Source organism: Camellia sinensis, chromosome 9 (assembly GCF_055761805.1).
Source record: "Camellia sinensis isolate YWXY chromosome 9, ASM5576180v1, whole genome shotgun sequence".
Lineage (NCBI taxonomy): Eukaryota > Viridiplantae > Streptophyta > Magnoliopsida > Ericales > Theaceae > Camellia > Camellia sinensis.
In genome coordinates this window covers 163,094,289-163,116,254 of record NC_138969.1, presented here as the reverse complement: position 1 = coordinate 163,116,254, position 21,966 = coordinate 163,094,289, and the positions used below count along the sequence as shown (strand labels likewise).

At 40.1% G+C, this 21,966-nt stretch overlaps 1 protein-coding gene across 1 annotated transcript in view; it reads left to right on the top strand.

Moving 5' to 3' along the window:
- Positions 1-6,261, top strand: part of LOC114279059 (putative disease resistance protein At4g19050) — a 40,982-nt gene extending 34,721 nt beyond the window's left edge. The window contains exons 2-3 of the mRNA XM_082887903.1: positions 1,442-5,507; positions 5,694-6,261. Coding sequence (XP_082744029.1) covers positions 1,459-5,124 — 3,666 coding nt within the window. The 5' untranslated portion in view covers positions 1,442-1,458 and the 3' untranslated portion in view covers positions 5,125-5,507; positions 5,694-6,261. The remainder of the gene's footprint in view (positions 1-1,441; positions 5,508-5,693) is intronic.
- Positions 6,262-21,966: the final 15,705 nt, after the last annotated feature.

The following is a 21,966-nucleotide window of genomic DNA, read 5'->3' as shown; positions in this document are numbered from 1 at the left end:
CTCCTCTCTACAAGGCAACAACTAAATTCAACTCCGGTTGAAAGTCTTCCTGGAGCCATAAACCGCAATGAGGATTGAAATTACATGTGCAGCTTGTGGTGGCCATCTGGGTCATGTATTTAAAGGTGAAGGCTTTCCCTTAGTTAAAAAAGCGGATCTACGCCATCTGATGGTGGGGGATGAAGGCAACACAGATCTGAAATAGAAGGCGACGCGACAACAGAAGGATTGCTGCAGGAGGCGACAGAGGTTCAGAGGTTCGCCGGCTGATTTGGGTGATGGCTTGTCATTTCGCCGGCGAACATCCATTTTTAGCAGGAATCCGGCCGGCGAGGAAGAGAAGGATTTAGGCAGTGATGGGAAGGTATGTGTAGAAAAATAAGCTGAATAGGTTGAGGCCCGGCGGGCGGCTAAGGCGAGGTTGCCGCCCGCCGGGGAAGTGAAAAATATTAGGTTCTACACCTGCTCTGATACCATGTAAAAATAAACTGATAGAGAGAGAGCATAAATTGTGTATATATTATGATTGATATATTGATTGATATATATTACAAATGGTGAGTGGCTCATTATATAGGAGAGGGTGAGTGTAGTAGGTGAGGAGTAGGTGGTGGTAGGTGATGGTAAATTGGTGGTAGGTGATGGCAAATTCTAACAAAATTAAATATCAAAAATAAAAGTTTATTCAAATTTTATGCAAACTAATGTAACTATACACTATATTGAGTATTATCTGAGTCATATTCTTCAAATTGCTCAACCTCTTCTATTGTGTTGCAAAGAGAAATAGGGATAGTGCTTTGAAGCCAGTTATGTGCAAGTATAAGAACCTCTACTATCATTGGAGCTAATGATGGATCAAATATACGTCTTTCCATACTAAAGGTTTACTCAGAAGCAACGGTAGAAATTGGCATTGCCAATACATTGCATGCTACATGGGACCACACTCAATCCTATGAAGAATTGCCCTTCCATTATCCCAATGTATCAAATTTCTAGAGTACTTATCCACCTTAAGACTTGCACACACTAGAATGTTCCTACTCTAAATAAGAACTAAAATTGAGAAGCAATAAGTGCATGTGGATCATCGCAATCATCATCTACCATCATCCCAGGTGCTTCACTCACATTAGCCACTTGCACACTTATTGAATCATGTGAAGTATAATACTCACATAAACAAGTCAACCAATCCTTCACCTGACACATCATCTCTTTCAACACTTTTTCAACAACTAATTGTGAGAAACAAAACTTCAAATATTTCAAATTTCTTTGGGGATCAAGCATTACACCAACATACACTAGTAGATTTTTATCCCCATTTCCCTGAATATTTGTCAGGACCATTTTCAATCTTGGAGGGACATGTCAGAGAATTCTGCATTTTTCCATAATTCTAAAATTAACTTGATATTACAATCTTATTTGGCAGGTTTTCTTGCATCAACAATGGCCCTTAGAACTGTGGAAGGAAAGATTGAGTACATTCTTCAACTATTAAGCCATGGCAGAGCTAAAACTGTCGTTCTTGTTGGGCAACCTGGAGTTGGAAAAACATGGATGGCCAGAGAATTAACTGATCGTGCAACCGAGAGAGGCTTATTTGATTTCACTCTCTGGTTATTTCTGAACAGAGAATATGACAGTATGGCTCTTTGCCAAAGTTTTGCTCAGCAACTGTATCTACTTTCCACTGCAGAAGAGTTTGAAGATGATGACTATGAGGGGGAAGAGGAGGAGGAGGAGGAGGAAATGGAGCAGGACTTGCGACAAAAGATATCTGAAGCACTGGCACAAAAGCATTTTCTTATTATTTTGGATGATGAGGGAAAAAAGATGAAAGAAAAAGACATTATGCCCAAACTGGAAACCCTGTTGAATCTCAGCCAGCAAAGTTCATATAAGGTTTTAATCACCACAAATAATCATCCCAACAGCGATATTATGGACTCTATGAGATCAGTGATCGAGGTAGAACCCTTGTCGAAGAAAGAGTCAAAGTTCTTGTTACAAAAAAGAGCTGGCACAAAAGTTTTTGAGCTTTCAGGTATTGAACCACTGGTTGAAGAATGTGTGCAAAGGAGTACAGGCTTACCTGCAGAGATTGTTGTGATGGGAAAGGCCTTAAGTTATATTGGGCAATGTGATTCTGGATTGCAGAAGCTGGAAATTGCTTTGGAGGAAGTTGCTTATGGAGAACGCTTCGACATAGCACTGTTACTACGTTGCGGTTTTAACATACTTCCAGGTGGTATTCTAATTGATTGTTGTCGGCCTGACAGGCACTTTTTTCGAGACAGTGGATGCGTCCATTACAATGAGCTGGTAGCTTATTGGATGATGGAAGGATATCTTGGTCAAGTGGATTGTATTGAGAAGGCTTACAATAAGGGATATCATGTTTTAAAGGAACTTATAGATTTTCACATCGTCAAAACTGTGGAACCTGATTATGTTGTCATCGAAGGAGCAGCAATTAATTTGCAAGATTGCAACAGAGGTGGATTTGGTTGGACAGCTAATTTGGGGCTGTCAAGTGTGTTCAGGTACGGCGAATGGGAAGGCCTTGGTAGAATCACACAGGTGGGTGGTATAATAAGATCACTTTTCAGTGGTAAGAAAGGACGGAAACTCTCAACACTATTGCTTGATGGGAATCGTATTGGCAGCGAAATCCCAGATTATTTGCTACAGTCCTGGCAGGACCTCCAAGTTCTCGTGATCTTCAACCCCACATTCAAATCACTGCCACGGTTCTTGTCTAACATGGACAAGCTTAACGTGCTTGTACTTAGGAACTGTCATTTTCTGGAGGAAATTGATTACGTATTAGAACTTAGAAGATTAACTGCTCTTGAGATATCTGGTCCTAGCTCCTTTTGTAGGATCCCAGATGATTTCTTTAGGGGCACACCAAGCCTTCGGAGTCTCAATCTATCTGCCCTACAAATCGAATCATTACCTTATTCTTTTTATGAACTTAGTGAACTAAGCTGGCTCATCCTTGGAGGGTGTTCTTATTTGAAAGAACTAAGATCTCTGAGACGCTTGATTAATCTTGTGGTGATAGATCTTTCTGGTTCTACGTCTTTGAGTAGTATACAAGACAAAAGCTTTTCATCTAATAAGGAACTTCAAATGATTAATTTTTCCAAAACAAATATTAAGAGCCTTCCATTGATTTTTAGTCTGAAAAAGCTCACTCATCTCTTGCTAAGTGGATGTTTAGGGGTGGATAGACATCCTAGCATTAGGTCGGTAGCTACTCTCCAAATTATTGATCTCTCAGATGCCTGCAATTTTAAGGAGTTCCATGATCAATCTCTAGCAAATCTAACTGACCTTAAGATCCTTGATCTATCGAGAACTGCCGTTGATCATCTACCTTCTAACATTAGCAATCCTCATCATTTGTATTTAAACGGTTGTACTAGCCTAAGTAAGCTCGAATGCATAGAATTTCTTAAAGACCTTGAAACACTTGATTTTTCAAAAGCGCAGGTCAAAACTCTGCCATCTCTTTCCCATCTCCATAACCTGCGTCGGCTATTATTGTCATGTTGCTCAAACTTGGAGGAGTTGCCTGACTTGAATTCCCTTACAAAACTTGAGGTGCTTGATCTTTCTGGTTGTAGTGCTTTGACAGTACTACAAGATAAATCCTTTGAGCAGATGCCTCGCCTTTGGAAGCTCGACCTTTCTGAGACTAAGATCAAATGGTTGCCATCACTTTCAAATCTTAGCAACCTCCGCCACCTCCTACTGAAAAAATGTACTCGCTTGAGAGTGCTTCCACCACTAGAGTCTCTATCAAAACTTGAGGAGCTAAATTTATGTGGTATTAGACTTTTGAGAGAGACTGGAGCTGATTTCTTGAACAATATGAGTTGCCTCCGGATTCTTGACCTCTCTGAAACCTTGCTTCAACAGTTACCATCCATGTCAAACCTCAAAACCCTCCATGAGCTTTATCTAAAGGGTTGTCCAGACTTGACAACTGTGCCTGATTTGAAAGAGTTGACAAAGCTTGAGGTCCTAGATCTGTCTGAAACTGCAGTTGATGATCTGCCATCCCTTGACAACTTTAGCAACCTCCGTCAGCTTCTGCTTAGAGATTGTCCAGGCATAAAGGAGTTTCTGCAACTGGAAATGCTCAATCTGCTTGGGGCCACTCTTGATAAACTCCCCTATGGGATCTCTGAATTGACTCATCTTGATCGCCTTGATCTGCCAAGCATGAAGGATACTCAAGGAATTGGCAGAAGCAATATGAAGGAACTATATGAGTATGGCTGGGATATCTCCAGTTTTCCAGCTGAAACGGTTGGGGATAATAACAAGCCTCCTGTATCTGTAACTGGTTCCCAGTTTCTTCAACTTCTGGAAAACAACCCGTCATTGTGGAAAACAAGCTTCAAGCAATTCCACTTCTCTGTTCATCCCTTCGAGGAGCAAGATGGAAAAGGAGTTCTATCTTTCTACAGAGATGATTTTATATTCAGAGATATCTACTTCAAAGCCAGACATTTATCTGATTTTGAAGAGCAACGGTCATTGGAAATTCGAGGTTTCCACCATTCCCCCAAGGGTATTGAGGATGTTCTCAGTCGTGCTAACTGCTTATTCTTAATTGATAATGCGTTTGAAAGATGGTTATCTGATTTAGGTGCCTCCAACTGTAAGGTACTGAAAAGCTGTTTTATAGACAGAAGCAGAGAAATGGAGAGTGTCTTTCATGAAAAGGAGGTAGAAGAGATAATGCAACTGGAAGGTTTAGAGGTCTTATGGGTTTCCAATTCTGTCAATTTGAAGCACATATACCCTGGGAACTGGCAAAGTGACACCTTTGAAAACCTTAAGCAGCTGTATGTTGATTGTTGTCCAAAGTTGTCTATTGTTTTCTCTTCTTCCCAGCTGCCAAAAAACCTGCAGGTTCTTCAAATTAAGTTTTGTGATGAATTGAACGCTGTGTTTGAAGGATCATCAACAGAACCCAAATTGCCAAATTTAGATACATTGTATCTGTGGGAACTGCCAAAATTGAAGAGCATTGGGTGTTCATTGCCATCTCTGCTAACTCGAACAGTTTGGGGATGTCCAAATCTACAGGAGTGAAGAAAATGTCTAATTGTCTCTAGAAGTTTATAGATTTCCTGGATACTCTGCTGCACTGATTTTTAAGAGTATTGACACTTGAATCTTCCAAGCAAAGAGGGAACTTAGATGTTTGACCCTTGAGGGTTATTCCATACTCATAAATATTGTCCCTTTGTTAAGGGGAGTGTTTCGGGACCATCAGGCCTTGTTTTCGACAGCCTTTGCATGTCCCATTGGAATCACTGATAATAACATGGTTGAGTATAGGCTCGGCGCACTGGATTATAGATAGCGTTGAGTGCAAACTACAAATATTTGTAGTTGAATCTGATTCTAGTCGAACCATGCATGATTTACGAAGGCAGCAAACGATGAATCATGAGCACCAAGTTCTTCTACAGGTTTGCCTACAGCTTCTACATGAATTCCATCATTTTAGTTTTTGTTTTGTCTAATGAACAAATGCATCACAATCCCCCTTTGTTTTTGCATCCAGAGATAGATGTGGCCCTCATTTGTTTCGTTTTGAATCTTTTGTACTGAACTTCACTTTTTAATATAGTTGTGTTTTTGTTAAAAAAAAACAGATGTTACCATTCCAGTTGGTAGACAATCTTGAGATTCCCCAAATGAAATCTTTCAGAGACTGTTTGCCATATGAAGGCACTGCACCTGAAGGAATTGCCGAAATTACAGTTTCGGTAAATAGCAGCCAACTCTATTAGATTTTGTTGTCATGGAATGCCCAAATTGTAGTGATTCCCCGGTGGCATGAATGAGGGCTGTTAACTCTTTCCTTAGACAAAACTGACATGGGGCGAGGAAATTAGGTTGACATGGGACAAATTCCTTGCAACATTGACCCTTTTGCTTTCAACATCTCACCTGAAGTGGTTACTTATAATTCACTTCCTTTTGTATTTGTTGCATGTTTGTTCTCTCTTTTCCATCCATGTCCACTAAATCCTTGATGCATTTCAATTTGTAGGATGTCATCTGCCACGCAGTGCAGTTAATTTTTTGGGAACATTATTGGACTAATATTGAAAGAAGTGTTTTCTTTTTCCTTCCTTCTGTTTTGATTTATATAGATGTTTTGGTTTGTGATATTAAGCTCCAGGGTAATGCAGTAATTGCAGATTTTAAGTTGCAACATTTTGTGTTGTGTTGTGTCGTTACTTTTGCATTTATGCCACATTCTTTATTCAACTGCCTCTCCTTTGTGTATTTCTTACAAGATTGTCTATGAGTTGTCAACGTAATGCACGAAAATTTTAGATGCAGAGAGTACATCAGTTTGATATATTTATACATTTACGTCTGCCTAGTGGATGCATATATGCATGTGTATTCTAGCTAGCGAAAGCACCAAGAAACACAGTTAACTTAAGCTGTTGATGGGGTTTGTTAATTGCTTCTTTGAAGTTTGCACAACAAAGATAAGAGAGAAATAAGTTAGGAACAGGAGGGGACTGTGTAGTTGAATTTTCTCCATAAATTTTCTTTATGAAAATTCTGTTTGTGAAACATTTTCCATTAACAATTGGGATAAGGAAAATTTTGAACATACAGAATGATGTAGCAGTAACATTATTATTGCAATTATGAACTAGGGGTTTTGAAATTTTATCTCTTAAAATCTTTATATTCATTGTCAAACCTTATTCGATTCAGATGAGTTATGTGCAGGAGGACCAAGTAGTGCTGGTTGACGTGAGAGAGTGACATTGTGTGTGGAAGTATTGCAGGTCCAAGCATCGAACCATTGCCTTTCAGAACAAAATAAATGCTGGACCATGATGTTGGACATGAATGATCTGGTCCTAACCAGAGCTGGTGCATCAATATGCAACTCAAAATTCATATGATGAAAGTAGTTATCTCATATATATATATATATATATATATATATATGTATATATATGTTTTTGAGTACTGGGATTTCAACCATGGCGACAATTTCTGATTTGTATTTTCTCTCTCAATGGTGTTTTCACTTTCCCAGTTTAAAGTTGTTTTGAGATTTTCTGTTCTTAAAAAAAGGTTTTTATTTTTTTGTCTCATAATTAGATTGGGCGAATGCAAACGCATGATGTTGGGGAAATATATATATTGAGGGGAAATTCTATGGTTACACTGTAAGTTTTCTTAATGAAACTGTATATTCAATTGTATATAAAACAGAAGAATACATTGGTTTATATAGCAAGCTAACCCTAGAACTCAAAAAGGAAACAAATACCCGAATATATACATAATATATAAATTACCACATATACATGAAACATAATATTCTCACAGCCTTACTCAAACTCAAGGTGTTTTAGCAGAAAACATTGAGAGTTTGCCAAGAAGAAACTGAAACCGAGCAGTGGTGTGAGTCTTGGTAAAGAAGTCAGCAAGTTGCAAAGCCAAAGAGACGAAAAGAAGCGAGATAGAGCCAGATTGCAGATGGTGATAGACAAAGTGACAATCAACCTCAATGTGCTTCGTCCGCTCATGGAAGACAGTGTTGTGGACAATCTGAATAGCACTACAGTTGTCACAGTAGAGGGAGATCAGAGAAGACTGAGGGACACCCAAATCAGATAAGAGACAACAAAGGCAAACGATCTCAGCAGTAGCATGAGTCATAACACAGTACTCAGCTTCAGTAGTAGAGCAAGCAACAATAGTTTGTTTCTTTTCCAAGAAATCAAGGAATCGCCAAGAAACATACAGAAACCAGATGTGGACTTGCGATCAGTAACATCACCAACCTAGTAAGAATTATCATAGGCCATCAAATCCAAAGAGAAAGTAGAGGACAAAAGTAAACCCTGAAAGATAGTACCATGGAGGTAGCAATGAATCTAAACTAATGTAGCCCAATGGATGGAGCAAGGAGCGGAAACAAACTGGCTAATCACATGAATAACATAAGCAAGATTACGACAAGTAACCATCAAATAGACTAAGCAACCCACAAGCTCGCGATATAAAGTGGGATCATCCAGAGGGATACCATCGGTAGAGTTGAGCTTCACATTAAGCTCGGTGTATTAGAAACCTTAGTATCAGTAAGATTAACACGGTGAATGACCTCGTTAGCATACTTAGCCTGAGACAAAAAATAGCCCTTTGAAGAAGAAGCAACCTCAATACCAAGAAAATACCGCAATGGACCTAGATCCTTCATTTTAAAGGTGCGGAAGAGATGCTGCTTGACTTCAGAGATAGCAGACAAGTCAGAGCAGTGATCATCATATCATCCATATATAGTAAGAGAGCAACAAAATCAGTCGAGGTATGTCTTAGAAACAAAGCAAAGTCAGAAGCAGAAGGATGAAACCCAAGCTCAGTAACAATGGGCTGAAAGCGATCATACCAAGCACGAGGAGATTGCTTTAAACCATACAAAGCACGCCGAAGACGACAAACCTGCCCACAGGAATGGGGAAGGCCAGGGGATGGACGCATGTAAACCTCCTCAGTGAGATGACCATTAAGAAAGCATTCTTAACGTCCATCTGATAGAGAGGCCAATGTCGAATAGCGGCAACAGAAATCAAGGTATGAATAGTAGTCATTTGGCAATAGGCGCAAAGGTCTTCTCATAATCAATACCATACTCCTGCGAGAAACTCTTGGCAACCAGGCGAGCTTTGTATCACTCGAGAGAACCATCAGAATGAGTATTGACTTTATAAACCCATTTGCAACCAACTAGATTCTTGCCAGCAGGCAATGGAACCAACGCTCAAGTGTTAGTTTTCTGTAAGGCAAACAACTCATCATCTATAGCTCGAACCCAAGTGGGATCCTGACAGGCCTCCTAGTAAGACTGAGGTTTTGAAAAAGAATGAATAGTAGACAAAAAAGTACGATAGGAAACAAAAAAACATGTATTAGACCAACCCAACTTGTTTGGAGGATGATGCTTTTGAGTAAGCTATCAGTGTACAGTAGGATTAGGGTCGTCAGAAGCATGAGGATCAGTAGTAGGGGCAGAGACAACTGGGGGAGGGAGAGTCTGGCGACGAGAATAAACTAACAACGGAGGAGGAGAATGAACAGGTTGGGGAGAAAAAAGAGAAGAGGGAGCAGATTCATGGGGTTCAGTAGAGAAAGACTCAGCAGGAGGGGTGGTAGGAGGAGAAGAGGGAACACGTTCATAGGGAACAGTAGAGATGTACTCATCAAGAGGGACCTTAGAAGGAAATGGATTAATGTGAACCAAATCCTCTTTGAAAATCGAAGCAATGATAGGAGGAAACTGAAAGTAAGGTAGACGATCGAGAAAAGAAACATGACATGAGACATAAAGACGACGGGAAGCAGGGTCGTAACATTGATAGCCTTTCTGAGTAGGACTATAACTTAAAAATACACATAGGATAGACTAGGCACTAAGTTTGGTCCATCTTTGAGGGAAAGAAAGACAAAACAAGCAGACCTAAACACACGAAGGAGGGAATAATTAGAAGTTTAGGAGAACAAAGCCTCATAAGGAGACTAACCAGAAAGAAGGGGAGTAGGCATGTGGTTGAGAAGAAAAACAGTAGTAAGAACTGCCTCACTCCAAAATGGAGTCGGAATTGAGGCAGAGATAAAAGAAGACCTAGCTGTCTCAAGGAGTTGACAGTGTTTATGCTTAGCTCGACCATTTGGGGCAGGCATATCTGTACAGGAAGTTTAGTGAATGGTACCCAAATTGGCCAAATACTCACAGAACTCATTTTAAAAATATTCCCCACCCAAGTCAGACTGTAACACTTTAATGGTAAACCCAAACTGAGTAGTAATCATAGACTGAAAGGTACGGTATATCTGATAGAAATCAGACTTATGCGTCATAAGATAAACCCAAGTGTAACGGGTGCAATCATCAACAAATGGCACATAGTATGCAGAACTCCTTTTGGTGAGAACAGGAGAAGGGCCCTAAACATTAGTATGAACTAAAGAAAACGGTGTATCAGATATAGAAGTACTTTTACGAAAAGGTAAGGCTATCATTTTGGCAAGTTTACACTCCTCGACATTCAGTAAGTTCACTAGGAGAAACTTTACCCAATAGACCTGACTGAGCTAAAGATTGTAAGCGGTCAGCAGACAAGTGTCCTAATCTAAAATGCCTCAAGTAGAAAAGACAGTACAGAGAATCTAATTGAAAAGAGAAAAAAGCAGTTAGAGAGGTTGTCATATGCAGATGCAAGCTCTCTACCACATGGAGGTCTCCGACTCTACAGTTCGTCCCAATCTGCTGCTTGGACATCCGATCTTGCACAGAACAGATAAAAAAAGAAAAGATAACATCAAAACCGGAGGCATCAAGTTGACTAATAGATAATAAATTGACAAATAACTGAGGAACATAAAGGACAGATGGAATGGAGACAACAGGCATGGCAGACGGTAAGGTAGACCCAACAGATATAACAGACATAGCAGATGGTAAGATAGACCCAACAAATATAAAAGGCAAACCAAACCCAAGCATTAACAGTAATAGGAGAGGGAGAGAGAGTACAATTTTGAAGTAGAAAGAGATGGGGAGTCATATGATGAGAGGCACCAGAGTCAAAAATTGAGATAGACAAAGAGATACCTGAAGAAGTCCCAAGCAAATCTGAATGAAGAGAGGAAACAATGGAGGCAGATGGGGATGGCTGAGAGGTAGACAGTGTATGCTGAAGTTGACTAATCTGAGCACTCAAGGAAACCAAGTTAGGATTCGGAGCTGGAGCAGATACAGTAGAACCACTGGGAGCCTGAAAATTACTCGGAGAAGAAGGGTAAAACTGGGTCCGAGACTGTTGAGAAGACGAGCCAGACAAACATCCCTTCTTGGGACATTAATACTTCTAATGGCCCCTCTGATGGTAGAAGGCACACTCATTTGATGCCAATGGCCCCTTCTTGTTTACGAATACACTCATAATATTGGAAGTCAAATGGGTCCAACCAAAACTAGAGATACAAACTATGGTCAAAATATAATAAAGAAGTAACTCCAAAACAGGGTCAAAATATAATAAGAGAGGCACTTCCAAACACCTAAACAAACAGTACCAAATGGGACAAATATACATAGTGGGTCAGATACGACCAAACCTGAATCAAGTTCCAAAATAGTGAAATGGAGATCCTGATGGGTTGAACAGAGAGAAGAGGCAAGTCACTTTGGTCAAACCCTTCGCCGTGAGAGGCGACTGCGCAGACGATGAACTACGAATGGAACCAGTGATTGAAGATCAGTAATCACGAACAGATGACGAACCCTACCACGTCGAAGGCAACCAACGATGGATAAGAGAAAGAGAGATATGTTGTGAAGTCTAGGATAAACAATGAACCAGAGAGGGTTGAACCAAATGACTGAAGCCAATTGAACGACCAGATGAACCGAAGAGACGACTGAAGCAGACGAACCAAAGAATTGTGATCTGGGGAGTGCGATTCGAACTCAGATGATTCGCAACTTGATATGTTGCAATTCAAGCTCAGATGGGTTGCACAAATTCAAAAAAATAGAACCAAAGAACTCAAACGAACCAGAAAAGACTTCTGGGAGGCTAGGGTTTTAGACCTTGCTCTGATACCATGTAAGTTTTCTTAATGAAACTGTATATTCAATTGTATATAAAACAGAAGAATACATTGGTTTATATAGCAAGCTAACCCTAGAACTAAAAAAGGAAACAAATACCCTAATATATACAGAATATATATACAAATATCCTCTTGGTTACGACTTTTGTCTCTTTAGTTATGATCTACTGTGATGTTAATTATGACATATGTGTGGAGTTGGTGAAGACATTATTTTGGTTATCAATCTAAAATTGTTTGGTTATACCTTATGTGATGTTTGGTTATAACTCTTTTTTTTTTTTTTTGTTATGACTTACATGGAATTGAGTTGTGACATTTATGCTAATCAAACTCACAAATTTCATATTTTGCATATGGTAAACACCCTTTTAGCATTACCTTATTTTGAGATATAGAATCCAGTGACCTTATAGGACAAAAAACACTTCGCCCAAAGTCCCATATCAAGCGTTTGTTGAAACCTTTTCTTCTTCTAGGTCTTTAGGAGCGCCGCCTAGGGGGAGGGGGTTTCGGCCTTCAGCCTCCTCTCTTCTCTTTCTATCCCCTTTTCTTCTTCATTTTTCTTTATTTTTCTACTTAAATAACCTTAGAAGTTTTGTCTTTCCAACCCTCTCGATCCTTGTGAGGTGTTTTGTTCACTGAATCTGCCTTCTTTACCTCTCTCCGACATCGTTACCAGATCTGCCACCACTTACCAGACCTACCACCTCTCCACCTCCACTGTAACGCCCCCTAAAATAATTACAATAAACTAACTCCAAACACTAGTACAATGTGATATATATATAAAATAAGAAGCTCTCGTTAATCAGAATTAATATACAAATGGTGACACATGCGATATACATTCATAAATCGTTCATCCTGAATCTACAACATGTATTACGAGAGGTAATAAGAAACAAAAGCTAAATAAATATTCATATGCCCTAATGGCTTACATCTTACCAAGATCGTGCTTGGTTACAATAAAATGAGTCATAAGCTCAATACAAATAAAGCCCTAAGCTTGTAAAAAGTAAATACAAAATAAGCAGGAATTGAACCTTCAGCTCCACAGTTCTCCCAAGCTAAATCCTTAGTAGAGACATATCACCAGCACCTGAAAATATTTTCCCCCAGTAGGGTGAGCCAAAGCCCAATAGAGATAATCTAGCATAATATATGAATCTTAACAAATATATAAGTATGATATGCATATACAATGCCCATGATAAAATTATTCATATTGTCACAAGATCATCATATGCCAAGTTTCGTGTCTCAAGCCATTTTTATGTCAATTCATTTCATGACAATTCATTTCACCTCAATCCATGAGTCCAGTCCATTGTTATCCAGACAATTCAACTGAGGCTACAACTCTGTGGTTCTCTAACGAATACAATCATTACACAAACACGTCAAATTTTCCATTTTATGAAAATTTCGTCCGCTGGAATCGGTAGCCATGTATACACGCGCAGTTTTCAGGACTTTCACCTTAGACACATAGGCCAACTTAATTCAATGGAGTCCATCTCATTTCTTCTCCCAAATATGGAGTACATCTCATTTCTCCTCCTAAACATCATACATATGCAATGTATTAAAAACACAGTCATATTCAATGACAACCGGTAAAAAATTAGTTTCAATTCACCTAATCCTCATGCAATTTCTACAACAATTATAGATATCCTCCATCGGTAGCCCAAAACAGATATTTCTAAACAGATATACAATCTCCAAAATAGATAAACTATCCAAATTCCCATAGGTGAGAGATAAAAAGCATCAAACTCCGCCATTTATATGAACATCTATCCAATTTCACATTTCCAATACTAATTTCAATTATTTATACAAAATAATTAACTAAGACATTTTAGGGCAAAACTCTCATTTCCTTCCAAATCCAACCCCTTTGTCAAAATCAACAAATTTAGCCCAATACATCCTCATATTTACACCCGCAACCATTCTCAATGCCTTCATTTGAAAACCTCTATTTTGATTTCAAATCGAAATCCTAGGTTTGTTTAAAATCCTCCACATCCCAACATTATTTATACAATCAATGAATAACTAAGTTAAAATTCATAGGGGAGTGTAGAAAAGGCCCTACCTTAAGTTAGAAGACGAACAAAGTAAGGAGAAAACTTGAAACGAAATCGACTTTTGTTCAGATCAAAATGGAGCTCTTAAGATGCTCTACCTTTTTTTTCAAAGACACTAGGATAGAGAAACCAACGGATCTAGGTGAAAATATAGAGAGAAGGTGAGTTCTAGAGAGAGGCTCTAGATCTAGGGTTTTGGAAGGAAAAGAGATGAAAAAGTGATGTAGAAGGAGGTTGTTGCGAACTGATATACGCACAGTCTGCTCGAGCGCAAGAAGTGATGCTCGAGCGTCAGACACAATAAGTTGTTCAGCTTGAGTGCAAGAAGTGACGCTCTAGCGTAGAATGCACACTCCTAGTAGTTTTGCAGACAACAGACCAACGCTCGAGCACAAGAATGGTTGCTCGAGCTGAGCTCGCTCGAGCTCAAGAAACACCACTCGAGTGTAGAATACACTCTCCTAGTAGTTTTGCAGATCTGCAAAAGCACTGAGCGTTGACAAGGCCGCTCGAGCGTAAGAAGTGCCACTCGATTGGAGGAGCAAAATTCTGGGCAACTAGAGTTTGGAAACTAAGCCACCAACCTGTCCCAAACGCAACCACAACAATCCAATAGACAAATTTAAGGAGATACGAGGGAAGCAAGATGTGAACAACAATATGAAACCATGAAACTTGAGTCCGAGATACGACAGGAGTCGGGTCAAAACCGGAATCGCTATAACCTCCCCCCCTTAAGGAATTTTGTCCATGAAATTTCAAATCAAGTTTTAAAGTTATGCTTCAACCAATTACAATAATGATCATCAATCATTTCTATCATCATGACCCATTCCTCGATCATCCATTCTCATCAACAAGATGAACAATTTATTAGTATTGAATATACAATTCACATTTTCTAAAACATATGCATTGTTCACATTAAACTCATGTTTCCAAAACATATACAACATATACAATGTTTTCACATTCTCAAACCATATATAATACTTTCATTTTTCATTAACATAATCAAAATTCCAATACGTGTTCAAACATCAACAATTAAGTCCAGATACTTCTCACGAACTTCCAACTCACGTTCCCAAGTTGCTTTGTCAACCCCATGATGTTTCCACAATACCTTGACCAAAGGAATTATCTTGCCTCCCAACACTTGGTCTTGAGTATCCAGGACCCTCATCGGTCTCTTCTCATACGAGACATTCTCATCTACCTCTAAGTCGGTTCAGTCTAACAAGTGCGATAGGTCTGGTTCATACTTTTGAAGCATGCTAATATGAAACACATCATGAACCCTGTAAAGCTGTGGCAACAAGGCCAAACGATAAGCTTCCTCTCCAATCCGCTCAAGGATCTCAAAAGGCCTAATGAATTAAGGGGACAACTTCTCACTCCTCCCAAATCTCATCAAACTTTTTCTAGGTGATATCTTCAAGAATACATGGTCTCCCACTTCGAAAGACAAAGGTCTCCTCCTACGGTCGGCATAACTTTTTTGACGACTCTGGGCAGTAACCAACCTCTTACGGATAAGTGTAACTTTCTCTGTCGTTTCCCGGATTAACTCCGGACCCAACATTGGTGCATCACCCACCTCCGCCCAATACACAGGAGATCTACACGATCAGCTATACAGGGCCTCAAATAGTGTCATGCTAATACTCGACTGAAAGCTATTATTATAGGCAAATTTCACTAAGGGCAAATGCCTTTCCCACGAACCTTTAAAGTCAAGGACACAACCCCAAAGTATATCCTCAATGATCTGAATAGTACGCTTGGACTGCCCGTCAATCTGAGGATGATACGTAGTGCTAAAAATCAATCTTGTGCCTACGGCACTCTATAGGCTCTGCCATAGCCGAGCCATAAAATGCGGATCTCTATCAAACACAATCGTCACTGGAACTCCATGCAATCTCACTATGTTCCTAATATAAAGGTCGGAAAGATAATTTACCGATTCACTCACACGTATAGGTATAAAGTGCGCCGACTTAGTCAACCGGTCAACTACCACCCAAATGGCATCATTACCCCGTTGAGTCCTCGGAAGGCCCACAACAAAATCTATCGTGACATGTTTCCACTTCCACTAGGCTATAGGCAAGCGTTGCAACAAACTCGCTGGCCTTTGATGCTCGACCTTCACTTACTGACAAGTAAGGCACCTTGACACAAACGCGGCCACATCCTTCTTCATTCCCTTCCACCAAAATTGGCGACAAAGGTCGTGATACATCTTTGTGCCTCCCGGATGCACCACAAGGTATGAATGGTGAAAATCTCGGAGTACTTTCTCCCAAAAAGACTCTGGCACAAAGAGACGGTCAAGATATCTAACACTCGAGTTGGAGTACACGCTCAAGTCTCTTTCTACCTTCCCACTAGAAATCTTCTCCCGGAGGGATTCTATCTTAAGGTCACCCTTCTGTGCTTCTATCACTCGGTTCACAAGTGTAAGTTGTGCAACTACCGAAAACAAGGCTGCAGATTCAACAGACTCGCCAAGATGCAACTCAAACTCCCAAATAGCACCCAACATCTCCCATTCTTGGATGGCAATACAAGCTACACTACTAATAGGTTTCTTACTCAAGGCATCGACCACAACATTGGCCTTCCTCGGATGATAATGTAACTCGAAATTGTAATCTTCTATGAACTCTATTCACCTGAGTAGGGTAGTTCCTCTCCTGTGTTTTCAACTATCGCGAACCATAGGGTACTATATTCCCCTCTTGCATCGAGACACAACCTAAGCCCTCCCGTGAGGCATCACAATACACTAAATAACCCAAACCTCTCTATGGAATAATCAAAACTGGAGCAGTAGTAAGTCTAACCTTAAGTACTTGAAAAGACTTCTCACAAGTCTCACTCCACACAAACTTGATCCATTTCCTCGTCAGTCTAGTCAATGGTGAGGCTAAATCCTTCACAAATCTATGATAGTACCTAGCCAACTCCAAGAAACTATGGATCTCGAAAGCATTCTTAAGTGGTTTCCAATCTTGCACTGCCTCTATCTTGGATGAATCTACAGTCACCCCTTCCCCGGATACCACATGGCCTAAGAACTTAACTTCTTTTAACCAGAACTCACACTTCCCAAACTTAGCATACAGTTTGTGGGCTCTAAGCAACTCAAGTACCACTCGCAAGTGTTCCTCGTGCTCCTCCTCAAAGGATGAGTAAATCAAGACGTCGTCCACAAAGACGACCACGAAACGGTTTAGGAACTCACAGAAGATCCGGTTCATCAAATCCATAAATACAGTTGGTGCATTGGTTAGCCCAAAGGACATCACTAGAAACTCGTAATGGTCATACCGCATACAAAATGCTATCTTCGGAATATCCTCCTCTTTTACTCTCAACTAGTGATAACCCAATCTCAGGTTTATCTTAGAAAAGCAACAAGACCCCTTCAACTGATCAAACAAATTATCTGTATGAGGCATTGGATACTTGTTCTTAACAGTTACTCGGTTCAACTTCTGGTAATCTATACAAAGTCGCAATGCACCATCTTTTTTTTTGGCAAAAAGAGTCAGTGCTCCCCAAGGCGAAGTATTGGGGCAGATAAAATCTTTGTCTAACAATTTTTGGAGTAGAATCTTCAACTCACTCAACTCGGCAGGTGCAAATCTATATGGTGCCATAGAAATCGGTTTCGTGCTAGGCACTAAATCAATAGAGAACTCGATCTCTCAGTGAGGTGGTAAACTAGTAAGATCCTCCAGAAAAACGTCTAGGTATTCACAAACTATCCTTGGCAACTCAACTCGGACTTCATCACACTCAATACTCAAGAAGTTGGCAAGAAGGCAACTAAGATCACTCCGTCCACGCAGATCATACATCGGTGATAAGACTCTATCTACCCGATCCCCTAAGAAATAAAAGCAATCATCGCTTAAGGTACATACCGTAACCTTTGACGGTAGCAGGCTATAACAGCCCGATAAGATGACAACCAGTCCATTCCCAATATAACGTCAAAACTAGACATATCAATCAACACAAATGCAAAAGGAAGTTGGTGACCGGCAACCTCTATGTCACAACCCTAACACCCCTGCTTCAAAATAACCTTATCACCAATAGGTGATTCTACATAGATAGGAGATGTTAACTAAGCCAACTTTAATCCAAAACCAATGCAAATGCAAACGAAATAAATGAATGTGATGCATCCGTATCAATTAACATATTAGTAACTGAATTGTAAAACAAGAAGCTACCTCTCACTACTGAAGGCGTTGGTACAAGATCTGGCCCGATAACAGCATACACACGCCTTGTAGGTCTTTGCTCAACTTGCTCACCCCTCGGAGCATAAGCCTGATGCACTGATGGAGCCAAAGAGGCTCCCTGATTGGCCCTCGAGGCCTGTGCTGACTGTGTAGGCTGGTGGCTCTGTGTTTATCTTGAACTAGACAATCGAGTGTGGCACCCAATTGAGGGCAAAATCTCTTCATGTGCCCTGCTTGCCCACACTGATAACAAGTGAGTAACTACCCTCTCCCTTAACTCTGGCTCTAAGAATGAGTCGAAGACGATGCAGACCATTGCCCTCCTCCTCTCTGCGGACAAGCTAGAGACTTGTGGACCAATTGACTACATTTGAAACAAGTCTCCCTGACCACCCCTCCCAGAACCCAAACTCGGTACTGGAAAAGTGGACCTTGATTAAGTTCCCTAGGACTGTTGTAGGGTAGGACCCCTTTGCCTCTTATTATCCTCCTGAATATCTTGACTCCTCCTAGAGACCCTCATCTTCTCCTCCATCTGCATTACAGTCTCAAGATGAGCCGCTGCCTCCACAAGACGTTTGTAATCTCTAATCATCGACCCGATCACTTTGAACATTAGTCTGGTCCTCAACCTCTTCTCAAACACCAAACAACAGCGCTTCTTTGTCGCCACGAGTTCTGGTGCAAACCTCAATAAGCTAGTAAATGTGGCCTCAAACTCGGCCACAGGTATGCTCAACTATTTGAGCTTGGAGAACTAATCTCAACTTCTCCCTAACAGTGGAAAGTAGAAACTTGTCCTGGAAGGCACTGACAAAAGCCTCCCAAGTTGCCCCAATGCGCCCATGCACATACCTCCACCACTGACCTGCATCTCCCTTCAACTGGAAAGATGCTAAGATCACTCGCAACTGGTCATCCTCGATGCCAAGCATCTCGAACGTTTTCACTATATGCTCTAGCCACTCATTTGCCTTTAGTGGCTCCTTAGGATCACCTAAAAACTCATCCGAATTCGACCGAAAAAACTCCTGCTTCAAGAAGGACGACTCTTCCTCAGTTACTTGGGCCTGGACTTGACTCTTAGCCTTGAGAATGTCCATAGACTCTCGCAATGCTCCGGCCATTTCGCGGGCTAAGGCGCCCATAGCCTATTGACCAATTGGTTCGGCCACATTGGCTTGACCAACCCCTTCTTCCTATGCCGGAATTTCATCCGGTAAAGGCAACTCATGCCTCCTAGGCTTACCACGTCTACCACACCTACCACTACCACTACCACGTATACGTCCTAACATTCTAATGAAGGTAACAAAATAGATTAGCACATTTACAAATATGTCGAAGCTAATCCACTTGCGTCCTAAAGCAGTGGACAACAACAATTCACTCGACCTAAGCACATAATTACGTAAGCACATACAAATTTCCTTCCTAGATAATGACCGTCCCGCGGCGTTGCCAGAGTTCCGGTTAGAAACAATAGTGATCAAGTGCTCTTCTAACAAGACTTCTAGAAACCCGTAGACCCAATCAATATCTTAGGAATTAAATCTCATATTCATATAATCACATAAGCATGTTACCATGTAAGCACACTGTACATACTAAAATCTCTATCAAGCGAGACAAACCCATTGTGGTACTAGCCACTTCCCATGTATCTAAAGTATTCAAACCCGATACACTTTGATGCCAAGTTGTAACGCCCCCAAAATAATTACAATAAACTAACTCCAAACACTAGTACAATGTGATATATATAAAATAAGAAGCTTTCATTAATCATAGTTAACATACAAAAGGTGACACATGCGATATACATTCATAAATCGTTTATCTTGAATCTACTGCATGTGTTACAAGAGGTAATAAGAAATGAAAGCTAAATAGATATTCATATGCCCTAATGACTTACATCTTACCATGACCGTGCTTGGTTCCAATAAAATGAGTCATAAGCTTAATACAAATAATGCCCTAGGCTTCTAAAAAGTAAATACAAAATAAGCAGAAATTGAGCCTTCAGCTCTACAATCCTCCTAAACTAAGTCCTTGGCGGAGGCACATCACCAGCACCTAAAAGTGTTTTTCCTAAGTAGGGTGAGCCAAAGCCCATCAGAGATAATCTAGCACAATATATGAATCTTAACAAAGATATAAGTATGATATGCATATACAATGCCCATGATAAAATTATTCGTATTGTCACAAGATCATCATATGCCAAGTTTCGTGTCTCAAGCCATTTTATCTCAATTCATTTCATGACAATTCATTTCGCCTCAATCCATGCGTCAAATTTATTATTATCTAGACAACCCAACTGAGGCTATAACTCAGCTTTTCTCTAACCAATACAATCATTAAACAAACAATTCAAATTTGCCATTTTATGAAAATTTCGTCCACTGGAATCGACACCCATGTATACACGCGCAGTTTTTGGGACTTTCACCCTAGACACACAGGCTAACTTAATTCAATTGAGTCCATCTCCTTTCTTCTCCCAAACATGGAGTACATCTCCTTTCTCCTCTCAAACATCATACATATACAATGTATTAAAAACACAGTCATATTCAATGACAATCGATAAAAGATTAGTTTCAATTCACTTAATCCTCATGCAATTTCTACAAAAATCATAGCTATCTTCCACCGGTAGCCCAAAACAGATATTTTTAAACAGATATACAATCTCCAAAACAGATAAACTATCCAAATTCTCATAGGTGAGAGATAACAAGCATCTAACTCCACCATTTATATGAACATCTATCCAATTTCACATTTTCAATACTAATTTCAATTATTTATATAAAATAATTAACTGAGACATTTTAGGGAAAAACTCCTATTTCCTTCAAAATCCAACCCTTGTGTCAAAATCAACAAATTTAACCCAACACATCCTCATATCTACACCCACAACCATTCTCAATGCTTCATTTGAAAACCTCTTTTTTGATTTCAAATCGAAATCCTAGGTTTGTTTAAAATCCTCTACATCCCAATATTATTTACACAATCAACGAATAACTAAGTTAAAATTCATAGGAGAGTGTAGAAAGTCCCAACCTCAAGTTAGAAGACGAGGAAAGCAAGGAGAAAACTTTAAAGACGCCAAAATCGACTTTTGTTCGGATCAAAATGGAGCTCTTGAGATGCTCTACCTTTTTTTTCAAAGATGCTAGGGTAGAGAAACCAACGGATCTAGGTGAAAATATAGAGAGAATGTGAGATTTAGATAGAGAGGCTCTAGATCTAGGGTTTTAGAAAAAAAATAGAAGAAAACGTGATGTAGAAGGAGGTTGTTGTGAACTGATATACGCACAGTCCGCTCGAGCGCAAGAAGTGGCACTCGAGCACAGAATGCACACTCCTAGTAGTTTTGCAGACAACAGACCAACGCTTGAGCACAAAAATGGCCTCTCGAGCTAAGCCTGCTTCGACCGCAAGAAACACCGCTCGAGCGTAGAATACACTATTTCAGTAATTCTGCAGACCTGCAAAAGTATTAAGAGTTCACAAAGCCCATTCGAGCAGAAGAAGTGCCGCTCGAATGGAGGAACAAAATTCTGGGCAACTAGAGTTTGCAAACTAAGCAACTAACCTGTCCCAAATGCAACACAACAATCCAATAGCCAAATTTAAAGAGATACGAGGGAAGTAAGATGTGAACAACAATATGAAACCATTAAACCCGAGTCCAGGATACGACAGGAGTCAGGTCAAAATCGAAATCGCTATATCCACAACCCCACCGTCACTAGCTCTGCTTCCACCCCTTCTACACTTCCTCATCTCCACCAAATCTGCCTCCGATAGCCGTTTCCACCGCCACCTCTCCATTGCCTGGGGATTGAAGGTCTTCTTCCTTTTTTTTTTTGTGTGTG